The sequence below is a fragment of the Barbus barbus genome, assembly GCF_936440315.1.
Source record: "Barbus barbus genome assembly, chromosome: 8".
Lineage (NCBI taxonomy): Eukaryota > Metazoa > Chordata > Actinopteri > Cypriniformes > Cyprinidae > Barbus > Barbus barbus.
In genome coordinates this window covers 10,356,639-10,372,361 of record NC_136736.1, presented here as the reverse complement: position 1 = coordinate 10,372,361, position 15,723 = coordinate 10,356,639, and the positions used below count along the sequence as shown (strand labels likewise).

Below are 15,723 nucleotides of genomic sequence, written 5' to 3'. Positions count from 1 at the left end.
GTTGTTGTTCACACGATTTCAACATACATGTTACTTAACCGAGTTCCTTAAATCCTTGTCTGTATGTTTGGTAATAATAGTAATATTGTAATACTACACTGATATTAATATTGGCACATACATGTCCCAACACTGCTGCGATTTACTGGTAGTGTCGTCGAGATCCAGCAGGCGGCGTGGCGTAATGTGGAAGCGGAAGTGAAAGCGAAAGAACCCGTTTGTTTCAAAAGTTCCTCCGACCAATGAGACGCTCAGCTAAATTAGCGGGTGATTTAGTTTGTGAACCTATTTTCTGATCCACATTCCGGAGCAGAAGGTGGCGGTAATGTACCAAAAACGCTGGTTGCCAACCGCCGTAAAAATATAAGAAGAAGAAGAAGAAGAAGAAGAAGAAGAAGAAGAGACGCTCAGCTGTTTCACTTCCGGGGTCTGCTTCTCGATGATGCTAGAACACGTAAGGCAGGCTTTCTGGAACAGTTCAAATGTTCAAACTGAGAAAAAACACTGCCTTGTTCTTAACAAGATGAAGAGAGTAGATCTAAAACAAAACATGATGACATTGTGTGCGTAGCTCCAGGACGGGATTTTATAGCACATCTCATCGAGGGATATTTAGAGGATTATCGGCTGCCTGCCTCCCTGCAGGTGAGTTACATACCTGAACGACTTCAAAACAGAAGTATTCATTTAGAAATCTGTTTACAAATAGATAGATTCTACATGATCTGTGTTGGGTTGAAACATGTTTACACTAATAAACGTCCAAATATGTCACTTTATGTAAGTAAATGTACGGTTTATACATTAACTTTTATTGTTAACGTTACTCTTTATTATGATATGCATTGATTGAATATTCTGAAAGATATTTAAAAGCCATATATATAGAGGGCACGTTGTGTCCCAATGCAGAGTGAGTCATCATGTAAGTAAGTTTGGCATCGGGCCAAAAGAAAAAATCACCACTAAGTTACATGGCGGGCCAAAAAATAGTCGAAGGATAATGTAAGATATTAATTGATGAAAAATGCAACCAGAATTTCCTGTGACTGACTGTTACAGTGCATTTTGTAACTGTTAGTGAGCTGTTACTCCGTGTAAAATCCTGCGACAGTCATAACAAAAATCAGATCTGTCCGATCAGAGTATGCGTCAACAATTTCCCCTCCGAGCATTTAATAATCACCCCGCTTCTGCCCCAGCTCCACTCCGCGCTCACTGATATCAGAAACACCCTCCGCGTCTGAAGTATTTCACTGTGTGGTCATTGCCAGTTCGCGGGAAAGTTGCAACTTGGGAGGTTAATTGAGTGATACCGCTGGGTATATAAGGGGCATCCCCCTGAATTGAGGTATGCCACGTTATTGTCACTGCGTCACTGTTTGCTTCCGGAATCCCGCTGCTCTGAGTCTGAGGTAGGTGTGCGCTTGGTGTTTAGTTCATGGTCTGTATGTGGATCTAACTAGGTTTTGTGCAGCCGGTGTTGCTCCGTGGAGGTTATCTGACCGCCTAAGAGGGTTGGTTTCCCCAGCGATCCTGTTATATTGCCTGTTTGGAAAGAAAACCACGGCAGATATATGTTGAGTGACGACTGCTCCTCTACTTGGTGCGTAACGTAATTGTATTAGGGTGGGGACTTGATATGAATGAGTTGCTGGCGCTTTTGTATGACGTGCTCTTTTTCCGTTCAGTGATCAGTATAAGGGATTGGTTTGCTGGATATTTGATGAAGTCCAGTTGAGGGTATGTAAAATGATTTATATCCATACGGGCATTCAAAAAGGTATGTATTTTTAATTTGCCTTTTTGGTGTATTTTAGCCTCGCAAGGGTGACCTGCTCTGTGACATGGCCTAGCTCCGACATTGCTGTTTTGCTTTGGCTTTTCTTATTGTTTATTTTCACCGTTTTTGTGGAAACGTATTCCATTGGTGTTTTTGTCTGTTTGATGTTTCTGATTGGAGTTTAATTTGTTTTGAATTGTGTGTGTGTGTGAATTATCTTTTGTAATAACAATTGCCATTTATTAGGGATAGTTTGTTAATTTAGATATTTATTTTGTGTTTCTTGTCTTGATGTGTTGATTTTGTTATTTGATGTTATTGAAGTCCATTTAATTCAGTGTTTTGTAGTCATATCGACTCTGGCTGTAATTATTATTTTTTTCCCTCTTTTTCTTTAGGAGCGGGGTAAGCCAGAGTGGGCGGGCTAGTCGGTGCGGGCATAGAAGCTCTCCCTTTTTGTCCAAAGTGTGGGGTGTTGGTTTTTGCTTGCAGTGCAATTCCACCAGAGTGCGTGGGTGTTTGAGAGATTTTAATTCACCGAGGGCTGGTTCACTGTGGGCTATTGTAACGCCCAGTGCTTCGCCTGCCCACTCTTCGGGGTACCCCCGCTCAGTTAGTAGATCTTTTGATTTGATTTAATTGATTGTGACTTTTCTTTCTGTATTGTTGCGGTTCTGGGTCACTTGTCGTCATTTTATTGTGTTCTTCGCCCTGGTTTAAATTTTATTTCTGATTTAATAAAATTTCATTGCTCTGTATCCACGCCTCTTCGTATTTGGTCATTTGTGGGAGTGAACAAGCTTGCGTGCTTTTCTTTGCTTAGTATTTCCCCAGGTGTTTCGCCAGGGGTGGCGTAGTCGCTATTAGTGATAACTCTGTAATCTGAACACTTACACCTTTTGTATGCCACAACTGTTTGAAATATCACAGTTCAATGGAAGCCCGTTTCTGCGACTGAATAAAAAAAAAAAACAATTGTTACTTTTTATCTCACAATTCTGACTTTTTTTTCACAGAATTGTTTGATATAAACTCGCAATTGTGAGTTATAAAGTCAGAATTGCGAGTTAAAGTCCAGTTTTGAGGGGAAAAACTGATATGTTCTCAGAATTGCAAGTTTATATCTCAGAATTATGACTTTAACTCGCAAGTGCGAGTTTATATCACGCAGTTCTGAGAAAAAAAGTCAGCTGAAAATATTCAGAAGGAACAAATTCCTTGAGAAATATAACTTCCCGCTCATGTCCACTGCAGTCATCATAGCCTTCACATTCTTTCTGATTTGAATGATCCTTTTCTATCTAGCTAGCTAAATATGTTTAACGTGAATTCTTGCTAAATATACAGTTATATTACGGGTCGTTGGCATGAATTGTACTCTTGATGGAGCGAGTGAAAACCAGACACTCCGACTTTTAAAAAAATCCGCTCTTTGCTTCATTCAGATTCACACCGCTTCAGATTCACACCGCTTCACTCGCTTCAGATTCACACCGCTTCACTCGCGCTGTGCTCCGCTCTCATACTCTGATTGTGAGTAACTGTTGCTGTCATGATAGATTTAGTTCAGAACCAGCTCTTATCAAAATAATCCGGCTACGGGCACGGGCCAGATATTATGTTGCCGACCACTGCTTTAGAGGGATCTGCAAGGATTCACTCACTGCATTGCTACTGAGCACTTCTCTAACCAAATGTTGTCAGTTCTATGACCACAACATCTTCAAATCTGTAAAAAGAAATGTTTCTTGCTGTATATCTTAACTCTTTTGTTGTTTGTTTGTTTTTACCACATAATGAGTTTTTTTATGTGAGACAGAATGTCCAGTGCATTTGAAATCTTCACTGTATTGAATTCTGTTCAGCATCAAGATGCCAGTGGACAGAATGAGAATGCGCCCCTGGTTGGAGCAACAGATCGAGAGTGGGCAAATTCAAGGTCTTCAATGGGTCAATGAGGTGAGGGTAGAAATCTGACATCAAATTCTAATTCATTCATTTTAAGAAGAGTATTTTCATGCTGGGAATATATACATGTATAAATCTTGCCTCACACTGAAGGGGTTTATTCTGTGATAACAACCGGTGACTATTACCTGACTACTTGCCACACAGGTAAATAAATAGCCTCGAAATAATGATTTGAAATTAAATATTTTATTGGCTCTTTAAACCCAAGGCTTCTACAAAGAAAAGCAGTTCCTAACAAATGGCTTTGAACAGACAAATTTCAGACAAGACAGACATTTAAGGCATAATGTACAGTCATATCACTATTCACTTATGACACAGCTTTTCACTACATAAATAAAGATGAGGACAGTAAATGTTATTTGAAAAGCATTGTAGAATCGTACCTGTTTATTATCTTGAATCCATTCCAGCAAACAAAACAATCATTCTGGCAACAAGAGGAACACTTTGACATGTAACTCATTGTACATGGATTGATTGAGTAATGGTACACTATTAAAATGTTTCCATTTACAGGAGCAAAAGATATTTCAGATACCATGGATGCATGCAGCCAGACATGGATGGGATTTGGAAAAGGATGCACCTTTATTTATGAACTGGGCCATTCACACAGGTAGCTGTTAAAAGAGCTGTTGCCCATTGTCTCTTGTATAAAGAGTGAAGCTAACTGCTGTAAAGATGAAAATTGTAATTTCAGCAATACCGTGTATTGGAGTTGATTCTGCTTTTGTCTATAGCTTTGAATGCATTTCTGTTGGTTGTACAGGTTTGTAACTCCATTTTGTTGTATAATATTTTGATTCAGTTGTTACTGAATAATGTTTCATACAGGAAAGTACCGTCCAGGTATTGACAAACCAGACCCTAAGACGTGGAAGGCAAATTTCCGCTGTGCTATGAATTCTCTACCAGACATTGAGGAGGTGAAAGATAAAAGCATGAAGAAAGGAAACAATGCCTTCAGAATGTACAGAATGCTTTCCTCATATGAAAAATCTGTTAAGAAAGGTAATTGGAGTCATGTTTTAAACACATTTTTGCTCGTATACAGGTGCATCTCAAAAAATTAGAATATCGTGAAAGTTTTTTTTTTTTGATAACTTGTTTCAAAAAGTGAAACTTTCATATATTCTAGATTCATTACATGTAAAGTAAAACATTTCCAAAGTATTTTTGTTTTAATTTTGATTATTAGAGCTTACAGCTCGGGAAAGTCAAAAATCCAGTATCTCAAAATATTAGAATATTTCCTAAGATCAATCAAAAAAAGGATTTGCAATACAGAAAAGTTCAAGTATGTTCATTTATGCCCTCGATACTTGGTCGAGGCTCCTTTAGCACAAACTCCAGCATCAGTGAGGAATGGCATGGAAGCGATCAGCCTGTGGCTCTGCTGAGGCACTATTGAGCCTTCAGCTCGTCTGGATTGTTGAATCGACTGTTTCTCATCTTTCTCTTGAAAATATCCCATAGATTCCATATGGGGTTCAGGTCAGGCATGTTGGCTGGCCAATCAAGCACAGTAATATCATGGTCAGCAAACCACTTGGAAGTGGTTTTGGCAGTGTGGGCAGGTGCTAAAGTCCTGCTGGAAAATGAAATCAGCATCTCCATAAAGCTTGTCAGCAGATGGAAGCATAAAGTGCTCCAAAATCTCCTGGTAGACGGCTGCATTGACTTTGGACTTGATAAAACACAGTGGACCACCAGCAGACGTCACAGCACCCCAAATCATCACTGACTTCAGAAACTTCACACTGGACTTCAAGCAGCTTGGATTCTGTGCCTCTCCAGTATTCCTCCAGGCCTTGATTTCCAAATGAAATGCAAAATTGAGTTTTATCTGAAAAGAGGACTTTGGACCACTGAGCAACAGTCCAGTTCTTTTTCTCCTTAGCCCAGGTAAGATGATTCTGACGTTGTTTCTGTTTCAGAAGTGGCTTGGTAGCCCTTTTCCTGAAGATGTCTGAGCGTGGTGACTCTTTATGCACTTACTCCAGCTTCAGTCCACTCCTTGTGAAGCTCTCACAAGTGTTTGAATCTGCTTTGCTTGACAGTATTCTCAAGCTTGCGGTCATCCCTGTTGCTTGTGCACCTTTTCCTACCCATTTTCTTCCTTCCAGTCAACTTTGCATTTAATATGCTTTGATACAGCACTCTGTAAACAGCCACACCTTTCAGTAATGACCCTCTGTGACTTAACCTCTTTGTGGAAGGTGTCGATGATCGTCTTCTGGACCATTGCCAAGTCAGCAGTCTTCCCCATTATCATGGTTTCAAAGAACAAGAGATACCCGAAATTTATACTGTATGGATGGTCATTTAATGAAACTCAACTGTCAATATAATATTCTAATATTTTGAGATACTAGATTTTAGATTTTCATGTGCTGTAACCTCTAAAATAAAAAAATAAAACCTTTTGAAATGTTTTACTTTACATGAAATGAATCTAGAATATATGAAAGTTTCACTTTTTGAAACAAGTTACCAAAAAAACTTTCACGCTATTCAAATTTTGATGCACCTGTACTTATTAATGTCATTGTACATCGTTTTATTCTGGTGTAGAAATTCTAATGATGGCATTTAAGATTTTCTAAATGCATATTTTATTTTTTCAGGGAAGAAAAAGATGGACCTGGAACAAAGAGCAAAAGTAGGAATGCATGAATCTACACAAGCATCAGTGCACATTTCTGACTATAGCAAATCAGCTCACACCTATGTTTGATTCCTTAGAGGGTTTTTCAGAAACGGAAAGCTGGCATTCCCAGAAAATATAAAATGACAAAAAAACATACTGAAGAGAACTTAATGGAAGAAACTACACCGGACAGCACTGTGCTATTTACTGGTAAATAACCTCATGCTTTTTTTTTTTTTTTTTTTTTTTTTTTTTTAACTGTCCAAATAAATAACACAACAATATTGGAGGCAGCATTAGAAAATTAACTTATCTATAGTGGTCCCAAACATAAAATCGAGTACTTAAAATGCATACACTTAAACATGCACTTAAAGTGCTTGTAGTTCATTGCATAGGATTAAATGTAATGAATTTTTTAATCAAAAAGTGGTATTCATAAACAAATTATGCTAAAACTCAGAACTAACTTTTATTTAAACCTTTATTGAATTTTTAACCAACTGGTCTCAATGTAATGTTTTTGTGTAAAAGCAAACTTCTTTTTCTGAACTGTTATGCTAAAACAGATATGTCTTTAAAGTGCCAAATGATTTCACATTTTATGACATTCATTATTCATATATTTTACTTAAGGTTGGCTTAAAGGGATAGTTTACCCAAAAATTGAATTTACGCGTCCTCAAATTTTTTAATATTTGAAAATATTTTGACGAATCTTGGTAACTAGTTTCAGTTCCCAATTGACTTCTATAATATTTTCTGTGGAAGGCAGTAGGTACCCACAACCGTTTAGTTAATCGCATTCTTCAGAAATATCTTTATTCTTTTATGTTCAGCAGATGAAACAAAATCATACAGGTTTGGAACAACTGCAGGTTCACAGAATTTTCATTTTTGGGTGAACTATCCCTTTAAGTATCCAAATACTTTTTTGGCAATTCACTGCATATCAACTGGCATGCACTGTAGGACTTTACTAATACTACATCTAGCATATGTCAGTACAAAGAGTACAATGTATTTTAGTAGAATTGTTAAGGATAAAGTCTCTAAAGCAAACATGCTTATTCATCGACACAGAGCAGGAGAGCTCCCCTGTGCCCATGTCATCTGTGAGGGAGATGGCTGTAGCTGAATTACCTGATGTGTGTGCCGTTGTTGAGGTGGCGATGGAGAATGAAGAACCTGCGTTTAACTCCACTGAAGTGTGTCTGCCTCTCCAGGACTCCCATGTTTCATCCTACAGTGGTAGGGTTCTTTTTTTGCATTCAGCTTTACTGTCTTTGAGCTGTATTCACCACATGAATGATAAATTACATAACTGTTACTATTACTGTATTATGTTATTGTTGGCCACAAACACAGATGGATATCATCATAATGAATTTCATTCTGTACTTTGCCTCAACAGAGAGTGATACAGAGAGCACATTCAGCGAAGAAGACATAGTACAGGTATGGATGTAAATTGGGAAAAATTCCAAGGAAGGATATCTTCCTTTTTAAATATAAGTTAAGCTCTTAGATCTTATGATATTGTGTTTTTGGTAACAGCCAGTAACAGCCATTGGGTTGAAGATTGGGTTCAGTATGATTGTTTAAAGAAAATCATGAGGTAACACTTTATTTTAAGGACTAATTGTCACTATTAACTAGTTGCTTATTAACATGCATAATACAGCATATTGGTATGTATTAGTACTAATACATATTAATGCCCTAGAGCAAATAGTTTAAAAAGCAAAAGTCATAGTTAATAGTAAGAATGGGCCTCCAAACTAAAGTGACCAAATATGAATACTTTCATTCAGCAATGATGCATTAAATTGATTGCAAGTGACAGTATTAAAAAAAAAATCCTGAATAATATGCATCATGGTTTCCACAAAAATATGAAACAGCACCACTGTTTTCAATATTGACAATGACAAATGTTTCTTCAGAACCAAATCAGCATAATAGAATGATTTCTGAATCAACATGTGACACTGAAGAGTAATGGCTGTTGAAAGTTCAGCTTTGCCATCACATGAATAAATTTCATTTTAAAATATATTTAAATTAATAATTATTTAAAGTTGTAATGATATTTCACAATGTTATGGTTTTACTTTTTTTTTTGTTGTTTTTTTTTTTTTTTTTATTAAAATAAATTCAGTCCTGGTGAGCATAACATTGAAAAAATCTTCCTGAACCTAAACCTTTGAACGGTACTGTACATAGATATACAAAAACTAAAACATTTTGTTATTAAGCCACAGCCAATTTGGGAATTTTCTTTGTTCCTCCTGCAGCTTCCTCAGGACTTGTCTTTAAAAGCTTCACAACGATCAGCATGTAATTCTGCGTTAAGGATCCCATCATCAGCTCAGTCCTCACCAAACACATTTTTCACATCAACAAAAATAAATTTCAAAGTGACCAGCTGCAGAGAGGACTCGCCCCTAATTGCTTACAACACTCCTCCCTGGTTTCCGTGCCTTTTTAATTTCCAAAAAGTCACAGACAAAGAACCCTCAAGCACTTCCCCCTCACCAGATCTCACCAGCAGCCCGACTTCTCAGACAAGTGTCATCGCTAAAGTGGTGGACCTCTCTGTTGCAAAACACAAAACACTGCAGTGAAGATACTTTAATTTAACAACCCACTGCTGTTTAGCTGATAGACCCACAACCCATTATTCAGCATTAATCAAGTACTCTCAGGTGCAAGATTTCCCTCAAATATCCTGCATTTGTGTTCAGCTTTTAAAACCAAACAGAGTTCCAAGCTATCTGAATCCGTTATACTATTATATTTCTGAAATATTTTGCAACACACTACCTCATTCTCATAACGGTGTTAAATATGTAACTTGTATAACTACCTCACGGATGTGACACTTGATCACAGAAGTTGTCAGTGTAAGCTAGTTATAATGCAGCATTGGGAGAATATGCTTGTTTTAATTTTGCATTGGAGTGACATTTCATACTTGTTGACAGGAGATGTAATAAAACAAAGGATGAAATGAAACAGTTACTGGGGAATTTGCATGTATTTCTTTTCTACTGTAGCACAATATTGAGTTGTTTTTTTTTCAAAGAAATGCTTAAGGTTTTGTACACTTTCGTATGAAATTGTCATGTCTGAATGCATTGATTTAGCAAATTCGACATGTTCGTCACTTCATAACAACAGAATTATTGAACTGTCTGCTTGGAAGCATTGTTTTACTTGAGGTTTAGATCTCATGTCCGTAGGGCTATAAATACTTGAATAGAGACTCACTAATTAGAGTTGTGTAATAACTTGTCAAAACGTTCTCATTTGTGTTCTGAAAGCCTGTTGTTAATGCAAGGAGATTTTTGCTTTAGTTTTTGTATTAACTTTTTATCCAACAGTCACTAATTTGCATAATGAACAAATGCAGCACAGAAATTTAAAAGCAAATATAAAAAGGTTTATTGTAGTGTCATGATGATTAAAAAAAATACACAATACAAAATCTTTTCAATACTCATTTGTTTTTTTGTATAATGTACATTTAAAACAGTGGTTCAAAGTGTTAGTAGTGGTACTAGTTAAAAATATGAATGTGCAGTAGAAAAGCAAATCACCCGTTGATGCATCTAACCTTGATTTTACAATAGACGGATGAGTCAAAATGCTTTACAACTCAGACTGTATGTGTGTATGCAATGGCCTAAGTGATAAATTGCATTCTTGGTTTTCTCCTATTGAGATTTTCATTCTTAATGTCATTTGTTTTGTCTGTGATTTCATTTGTATTACTCAAGGCTAAAGGTGTACAATTTCATGGTATGTATTGTGCTATATTGCTGACAAAACTTTGTACATCTATAACAAGCTTATTATAATACTCCTTGCTCAATGCCAAGTATGTTTCACTGAATTGACAACCTATAACAACACCGTAGCACAGCTGATCTAAAACATCTCAATCAGATGTAACTTCAAATTCTGTGTAGACAGATGTTTTAAAAGAAGAGTTCACCCAAAAATGACTCTCCCTCAAGCCATCCAAGATATAGATAAGTTTGTATCTTCATCTGAACAAGCATGAGCATTACATCATTTGCTCACCTCTGCAGTGAATGGGTGCCGTCAGAATGAGTGTCCAAACAGCTGTTAACATCCACAAGACTCCAGTCCATCAATTAATGTCTTGTGAAGGGAAAAGCTGAATGTTTGTAATAAATCCATAAATAAGACATTTTAACAAACCACTACTTTTGGCCAAAATACGAGTGCATAACACACAATAGCACTTTCTCAGTAAAAAGTCCATCCCCTTTTGTCCTCTCACATCAAAATCCACAGACCTATTTAGAATTGTTTTGGACCATTCCTTTGTAAACGGTGCTTGATCTGTGCACCATTTCCAAGCAAAAAGTCTGAAACAGTTTTAAACATGTGAGAGGACAACGGGGGATGGACGTAATCACTGGAGGAAGCATTATAATGAATTATGACCAGAAGCGGCAGATTTGTTCAGTACAAACAAGCAGATTTTCTCTTTACAAGACATCAATCAATAGACTGGACTATTCATAAAAGAGCATCCATTGGTGATCAAGTGATGTGCTTTCTCTAAATATGTTCCGATGAAGAAAAAATGCATCTCCATCTTGGATGCCCTGAGAGTGAGTAAATTTTTTTTTTTTTTTCAAATTTGTGTGAACTATTTCTTTATTACAGTCTGTGCCTTCTTTTGTGGTATGATTGTATATTGTTGCACTTGACTCTTAAATCAGTTTTTTTTTCTGTAGAGGTTATACTTAGACCTGTGTACAGACTGGCTTTAACCAAAATGAAGAAATTGTTTAGAAAACCTCTAGTAACTGAGGTTGTAAAAGTAGGTCATCCCCTTACTACATTTCATTGGGTTTGAAATGGTGGGCAATCCAGACCAGCAGTCTGGATGATGCGAAGGAAAACAGTTTACTTCTCAAAGTACGGCAAATAAAAGAACTTGAATCCTCTTCGTCCCTGAACTGCACAGCTTATATAGATCACGTGATAGACTGAAACAAAAAAGGGAAGAGCAAGAGTTATTTCGCTGTTTATCTCTAGCATTTTTCTTTAAGCAATGTTGTCTGTTAAAGCCATGTTCTTCCATTGCATAGATTACAATGACAACTTCACAATAGTCCAAAATCCACTATTGATATTCACACTGGGAAAGTTGACTCTATAAAAAACAAAGCTTATATTAATTACACATTAGATCTTACCACCAGGAATGAAGAGAAGAAATCCAGGAACAAAGAAAATTGCACTTGAAACACCTTAAAAAAAAGGCATAAATACATGGGTTACATAATTCTGATGGACAAAACTGGCATAAAAACAACTGGCGTTTTAGATTATGTCAGAAGGTGGAATTATCTTTGTTTTTAAGGCATTTGGAGCACTGATTTAAGTGATGTGCTTCACTTATAATTAGCTGAACGAGTTTGTGTGCTAACACAATCCTGCTCATGTCTCATAGTTATTTACAACCAATGCCAACGTGACAGGTCTTACCTGTGTGAGGGTTTAACTGCATGGCAATGCCTGTAAAGATCAAAGCTGATAGAAAGGAGGAACAGGGAGGGGGAAGATAGGAAGGGGAGAGATAACACATTAACTAAACAGCTGACAGTCGCCATTTACCATCTATGCTCAAGATCAGACATGACAGCAAGATAAACAGTGCTTTACAAGTCAAACAGAAACATTAGTTCCCAGACACCTTCCCCTTGAGATCTGCAGTACTTATGAAGATCAAAAACATCACAAAAGGTATGATAGTCTCACCAACTCCAGTGATTAAGAGGAGGAATGAGGCAAGAATGACTCGTCTGTTCTTCTTCACCAGCGGGTGAGACGTCCACCTGGGAACAATCCACAGAGAACAAAAAATTAGGAAAGGAAAACAACAAACTATTTTAATTTACCCGACCACAGGGATTTTAGTTAATATCAGCTTAAAATCTCATCTGGAAATATGTAAATAAAGGTGTGAGTTACCCGCAGCAGTGAGAAGACAGCTGCGTGACTGAGCTGAGTGTGCTGAATGACCACTGAGAGCTGCAGTAGGACAGAGTAGCAGGATCACTGGAACACAGACGGACACAAGGCTTCATATCAGGCTTTGACAAGTACTTGTACATCAACAAAAGCAAAGCAAAAATTTGTATTTCTTTTAGTTGGCTATTTAATGGCTTGTTTGTTTGGCTGTTGGTCACTTGTTGTCGTCTAATAAACAATTAAGATGCTTGACTAGCAATTTAAAAATAAAATAAAGTAAAAAGACAAGCCATTGTAATTTAAGCTATTTAAAATCTGCCAATTCTAACAGACAACTCTGACAACTAGATTTTAGAAAAATTGGCATTTTTACCAATGATTAACTGGGATAAACTTGCCGTTTAAATGTCTAAAATTGGAAATATATATATTTGAAGTAAAATGGTTGACCTTATGTTTTCAGTAGCAGTAGTAGTTTTAGGTTTATTGTCATATCATCACAGGCTATTTCATGACACATACAGATGATACATCCAGTAAATTCAAACAATACAAAAAGTCTAAACAATTTTGTTTACACATAACTATTTAATATTTTTAATTTAATTATTTATTAGTTCATTTAATTATTACTAAATGTGAATTTAATTTAAAGTAAAATTTGTCCTAATAAAAATCAGTCTTTACATTACAAATTGGGCAAATCAAAAATATATCCACTTGTATATCCACAGGGTTTTTATGCTACATATGAAGTGATTTTAATGACTGATCTGTAACTGGTGCAACATACCTTGAATTAAAACCTAAATCAACAATTTCTACATTAACGTTAAACTCTGCTTAATTAAATCTAATGAAGGTGCAACCCATCCTTCATTTTGTCCTATGCTGCTCGTATTATTACATCCGGTTAATTGCCTTGCTTTATGAGAATGTTCAAACTAAAAGTGTGAACTGCCAAACCTGATTTTGAAGAAGTTATTGAAAGAAGAGTTCACAGTGCCACCCAAGGCATCTTCATTTTCCAGGTTCTGTGGGTAAACACAAAACAAATTTTAGTCACGTTTGCATGTAAAACACTCTCATAAAGAAAACAAGGTACATGTAAACACCTGACCTGATATTTCAGATTACTGTGTTCAGGAGTGCCAGTGGGTCCAGAAGTTTGTGTTTTAGCAAAAGAAAGAGGTCCAAAGGTCATCTCTCCCCCGCCATCCTTCTCTCTCCCCTTCCAGTCCCCCACATCCTCTCCAGGCACCACACCTTCCCCCTCCAGGACGAATGCGTCATCGATTGTGAACTGTGTCCCCATAGCTACAGGCCCTCAGATATTGGTTGTTAACTGGCAAGCACTGTGAAGTTGATAAACATCTGAGTTTAGTTACTGATCTTCTACGCTCTGCCCTTTATAGTTCTCATCATGCAGTGTGGTGCCCTATAAAATTCCTTTACAATGTACAATAATGAATTTTATTTATTTTTACATCTGAATCCCTTCCCGGTTTCTATCACCAAACTATTAGGAAAGGAGAGCAAAAAAACATTCCCTTCTTTAGATCAAAGCTGCTCAATGTAGCAACATTTTTATAAGTACAGCAAGGAAGTGTTTTATAAAGAAAATACAAAATTTTAATTTTTGTTTTTATTATTATCTTATTATTTTATTATTATCTAACTTTTTTGATAAAAAAAAAACTTAAACGTTAAAAGTTATTTTTATTATGCAGATTCAGGTAAATAGCTGAGTGTGATAAGAGTAATGTGACTAGCACGCGCTTCACAACAGATTTGTTTGCATCCACCCCAAACAATCCACATCTTGCGCACTATAAAGAAACTCGTTACATACGACACGTAACTTTAAGTATGGCACAGTAATAAAATGTGAGTTTAAAACCCTTTAAGCGTTTGAAAATAACAGCTGTTTTGACTGCTAATTTTACGAGTTTGTCTGAAGATTTAAAGAGTCGAACATCCCGTTATCAACACCAACAATAGCGCAAAATTACAAAGGAAGAATCCTCTACTTACTGTCCATTACTCTTGATCCTCGTCAGTTACTCATAGATCTGTCCGCCACCATCCTTAGATCACTTCCAAGGTATACAAGGTTTAAATGTATTATTTACTCGCCGGCCAAAAACTTTAAACTAAACTTTGCTAGTAACAGCTGCTTCTTTCTTGTGTGTCGAGTCTAAACAGACAATAGTAGCGGATGTCTCTTCAGCGACACCTGGAGGACTGGAGGACACATCAATTACTGTCGTACATCAGAACATGGAACATTTTGATACATTTACATTTATCATTTGCTGATATTTATTGTTATTATAATTTTGTAATTGTTATGCTCAGTGTAACTTAAATTGTAAATATGTTTAATAATACAATATAAGGAAACGGATAGGCATTGGTGAGCATGACTTGATTTTATTCATTGAGATAAAATTAATCTTGATGGGTGAAAGCAGTGAAAAGCAGTTATTTAGACATTGGACACAAGGACATATTAGTTGCTTACAGCCCCAGTGTGTTTCTATCTGAATGTGTATTTTAAATTGGTGAGTGAACTTTAAAATTCCTTCATAAATACATTCTGGTGTAATTCGTCCCTTGGATTTAATGTGAGATTAAATGATGTAAGAAAGATTTGTGTGAACAGAAATGTGCTGTTTCTTTGTTCAAAATTTGCTCAAGTATAAGGTCCAGTGTCTGTTTCTTTGGTTCTAGCTGCATGGCTATATTCCCTACTTCCTTACAGTAACTCTATGTAAATAAAGACGTGCTTCTGATGCTAATTAAGTTTGTCACCTTTTCTGTAATGACTCTCAGTTGCCCAGTACTGATTCTTCTTCTGGTGTGGACAATTGTTTATCTCTAGTAAAATCAAGTCTGTATGATGGAATTGAATCATTTACTTTTCAGGCACCTTTCAGATATCTGTGAGGAGTAACTATCCATTATATTTTGTGCAATATGTTTAATAAAGAATACCAGTTTTGAAATATTTTATTTTCATCATTTACATTAGAAAATATGAGGTTAATGAATAATGATATATTATTGCCTAGACAGAATATTTATGTCCTGTCCCATCTGAACCTCAGGTCATTGTGACGAAATGATAGCAGTTAGATGTATCCATTTAACCAAGTTAAAATTTGAATAATTGAAAATAGGATCAAAAATTTCTCCTTTGTCAATTTTCCACCATCATGTCATTTTAAACGTCTTAAATGTCACTTCATCTGACCATTTTGAATAATATCTGTGGTATTCAGGTTCTGCTTGTTGA

At 36.4% G+C, this 15,723-nt stretch overlaps 2 protein-coding genes across 9 annotated transcripts; one reads left to right on the top strand and one right to left on the bottom strand.

Moving 5' to 3' along the window:
* Nucleotides 1–221: 221 nt before the first annotated feature.
* Nucleotides 222–11,393, top strand: LOC306873700 (interferon regulatory factor 2-like). 8 transcript variants are annotated; one of them, XM_079423169.1, is made up of 12 exons: nucleotides 371–645; nucleotides 1,467–1,606; nucleotides 1,692–1,743; nucleotides 2,182–2,395; nucleotides 3,649–3,742; nucleotides 4,274–4,373; nucleotides 4,592–4,768; nucleotides 6,385–6,419; nucleotides 6,503–6,617; nucleotides 7,491–7,658; nucleotides 7,822–7,865; nucleotides 8,705–10,128. In XM_079423169.1, exons 5-12 carry the CDS (start codon nucleotides 3,656–3,658, stop codon nucleotides 9,032–9,034), a joined length of 1,056 nt encoding a protein of 351 aa, XP_079279295.1. In that variant the 5' UTR covers nucleotides 371–645; nucleotides 1,467–1,606; nucleotides 1,692–1,743; nucleotides 2,182–2,395; nucleotides 3,649–3,655; the 3' UTR covers nucleotides 9,035–10,128. The 8 variants fall into 8 exon arrangements, 6 of the variants coding, with proteins under 6 accessions (XP_079279292.1, XP_079279296.1, XP_079279295.1 ...); XM_079423170.1 differs by lacking the exon at nucleotides 2,182–2,395 and having other exon boundaries at nucleotides 370–645; XM_079423167.1 differs by having other exon boundaries at nucleotides 391–645; nucleotides 1,692–2,395.
* LOC306873701 (transmembrane protein 134-like) lies at nucleotides 9,833–14,648 on the bottom strand. The gene is made up of 8 exons (XM_079423172.1): nucleotides 14,460–14,648; nucleotides 13,546–13,780; nucleotides 13,392–13,459; nucleotides 12,426–12,512; nucleotides 12,213–12,289; nucleotides 11,940–11,984; nucleotides 11,648–11,701; nucleotides 9,833–11,437 (listed from the first exon to the last, which is right to left on the bottom strand). The coding sequence occupies exons 2-8, from the start codon at nucleotides 13,738–13,740 to the stop codon at nucleotides 11,355–11,357; spliced, it is 609 nt and encodes a 202-aa protein (XP_079279298.1). The 5' UTR covers nucleotides 13,741–13,780; nucleotides 14,460–14,648; the 3' UTR covers nucleotides 9,833–11,354.
* Between the last annotated feature and the right edge of the window lie 1,075 nt (nucleotides 14,649–15,723).

What these genes read in the sequence shown, in the direction of transcription:
- LOC306873701 (XM_079423172.1), bottom strand. Translation starts at nt 13,740, where the DNA reads ATGGGGACACAGTTCACAATCGATGACGCATTCGTCCTGGAGGGGGAA. An exon ending in AATAACTTCTTCAAAATCAG is followed by an intron (nt 12,513 to 13,391) that starts GTTTGGCAGTTC and finishes TCTGTGTTCCAG; the next exon opens with TGATCCTGCTACTCTGTCCT. An exon ending in GCAGTTAAACCCTCACACAG is followed by an intron (nt 11,702 to 11,939) that starts GTAAGACCTGTC and finishes CTTTTTTTTAAG; the next exon opens with GTGTTTCAAGTGCAATTTTC.
- LOC306873700 (XM_079423166.1), top strand. Translation starts at nt 3,656, where the DNA reads ATGCCAGTGGACAGAATGAGAATGCGCCCCTGGTTGGAGCAACAGATC. An exon ending in GTCTTCAATGGGTCAATGAG is followed by an intron (nt 3,743 to 4,273) that starts GTGAGGGTAGAA and finishes TTCCATTTACAG; the next exon opens with GAGCAAAAGATATTTCAGAT. An exon ending in ACCTGGAACAAAGAGCAAAA is followed by an intron (nt 6,420 to 6,502) that starts GTAGGAATGCAT and finishes TTGATTCCTTAG; the next exon opens with AGGGTTTTTCAGAAACGGAA.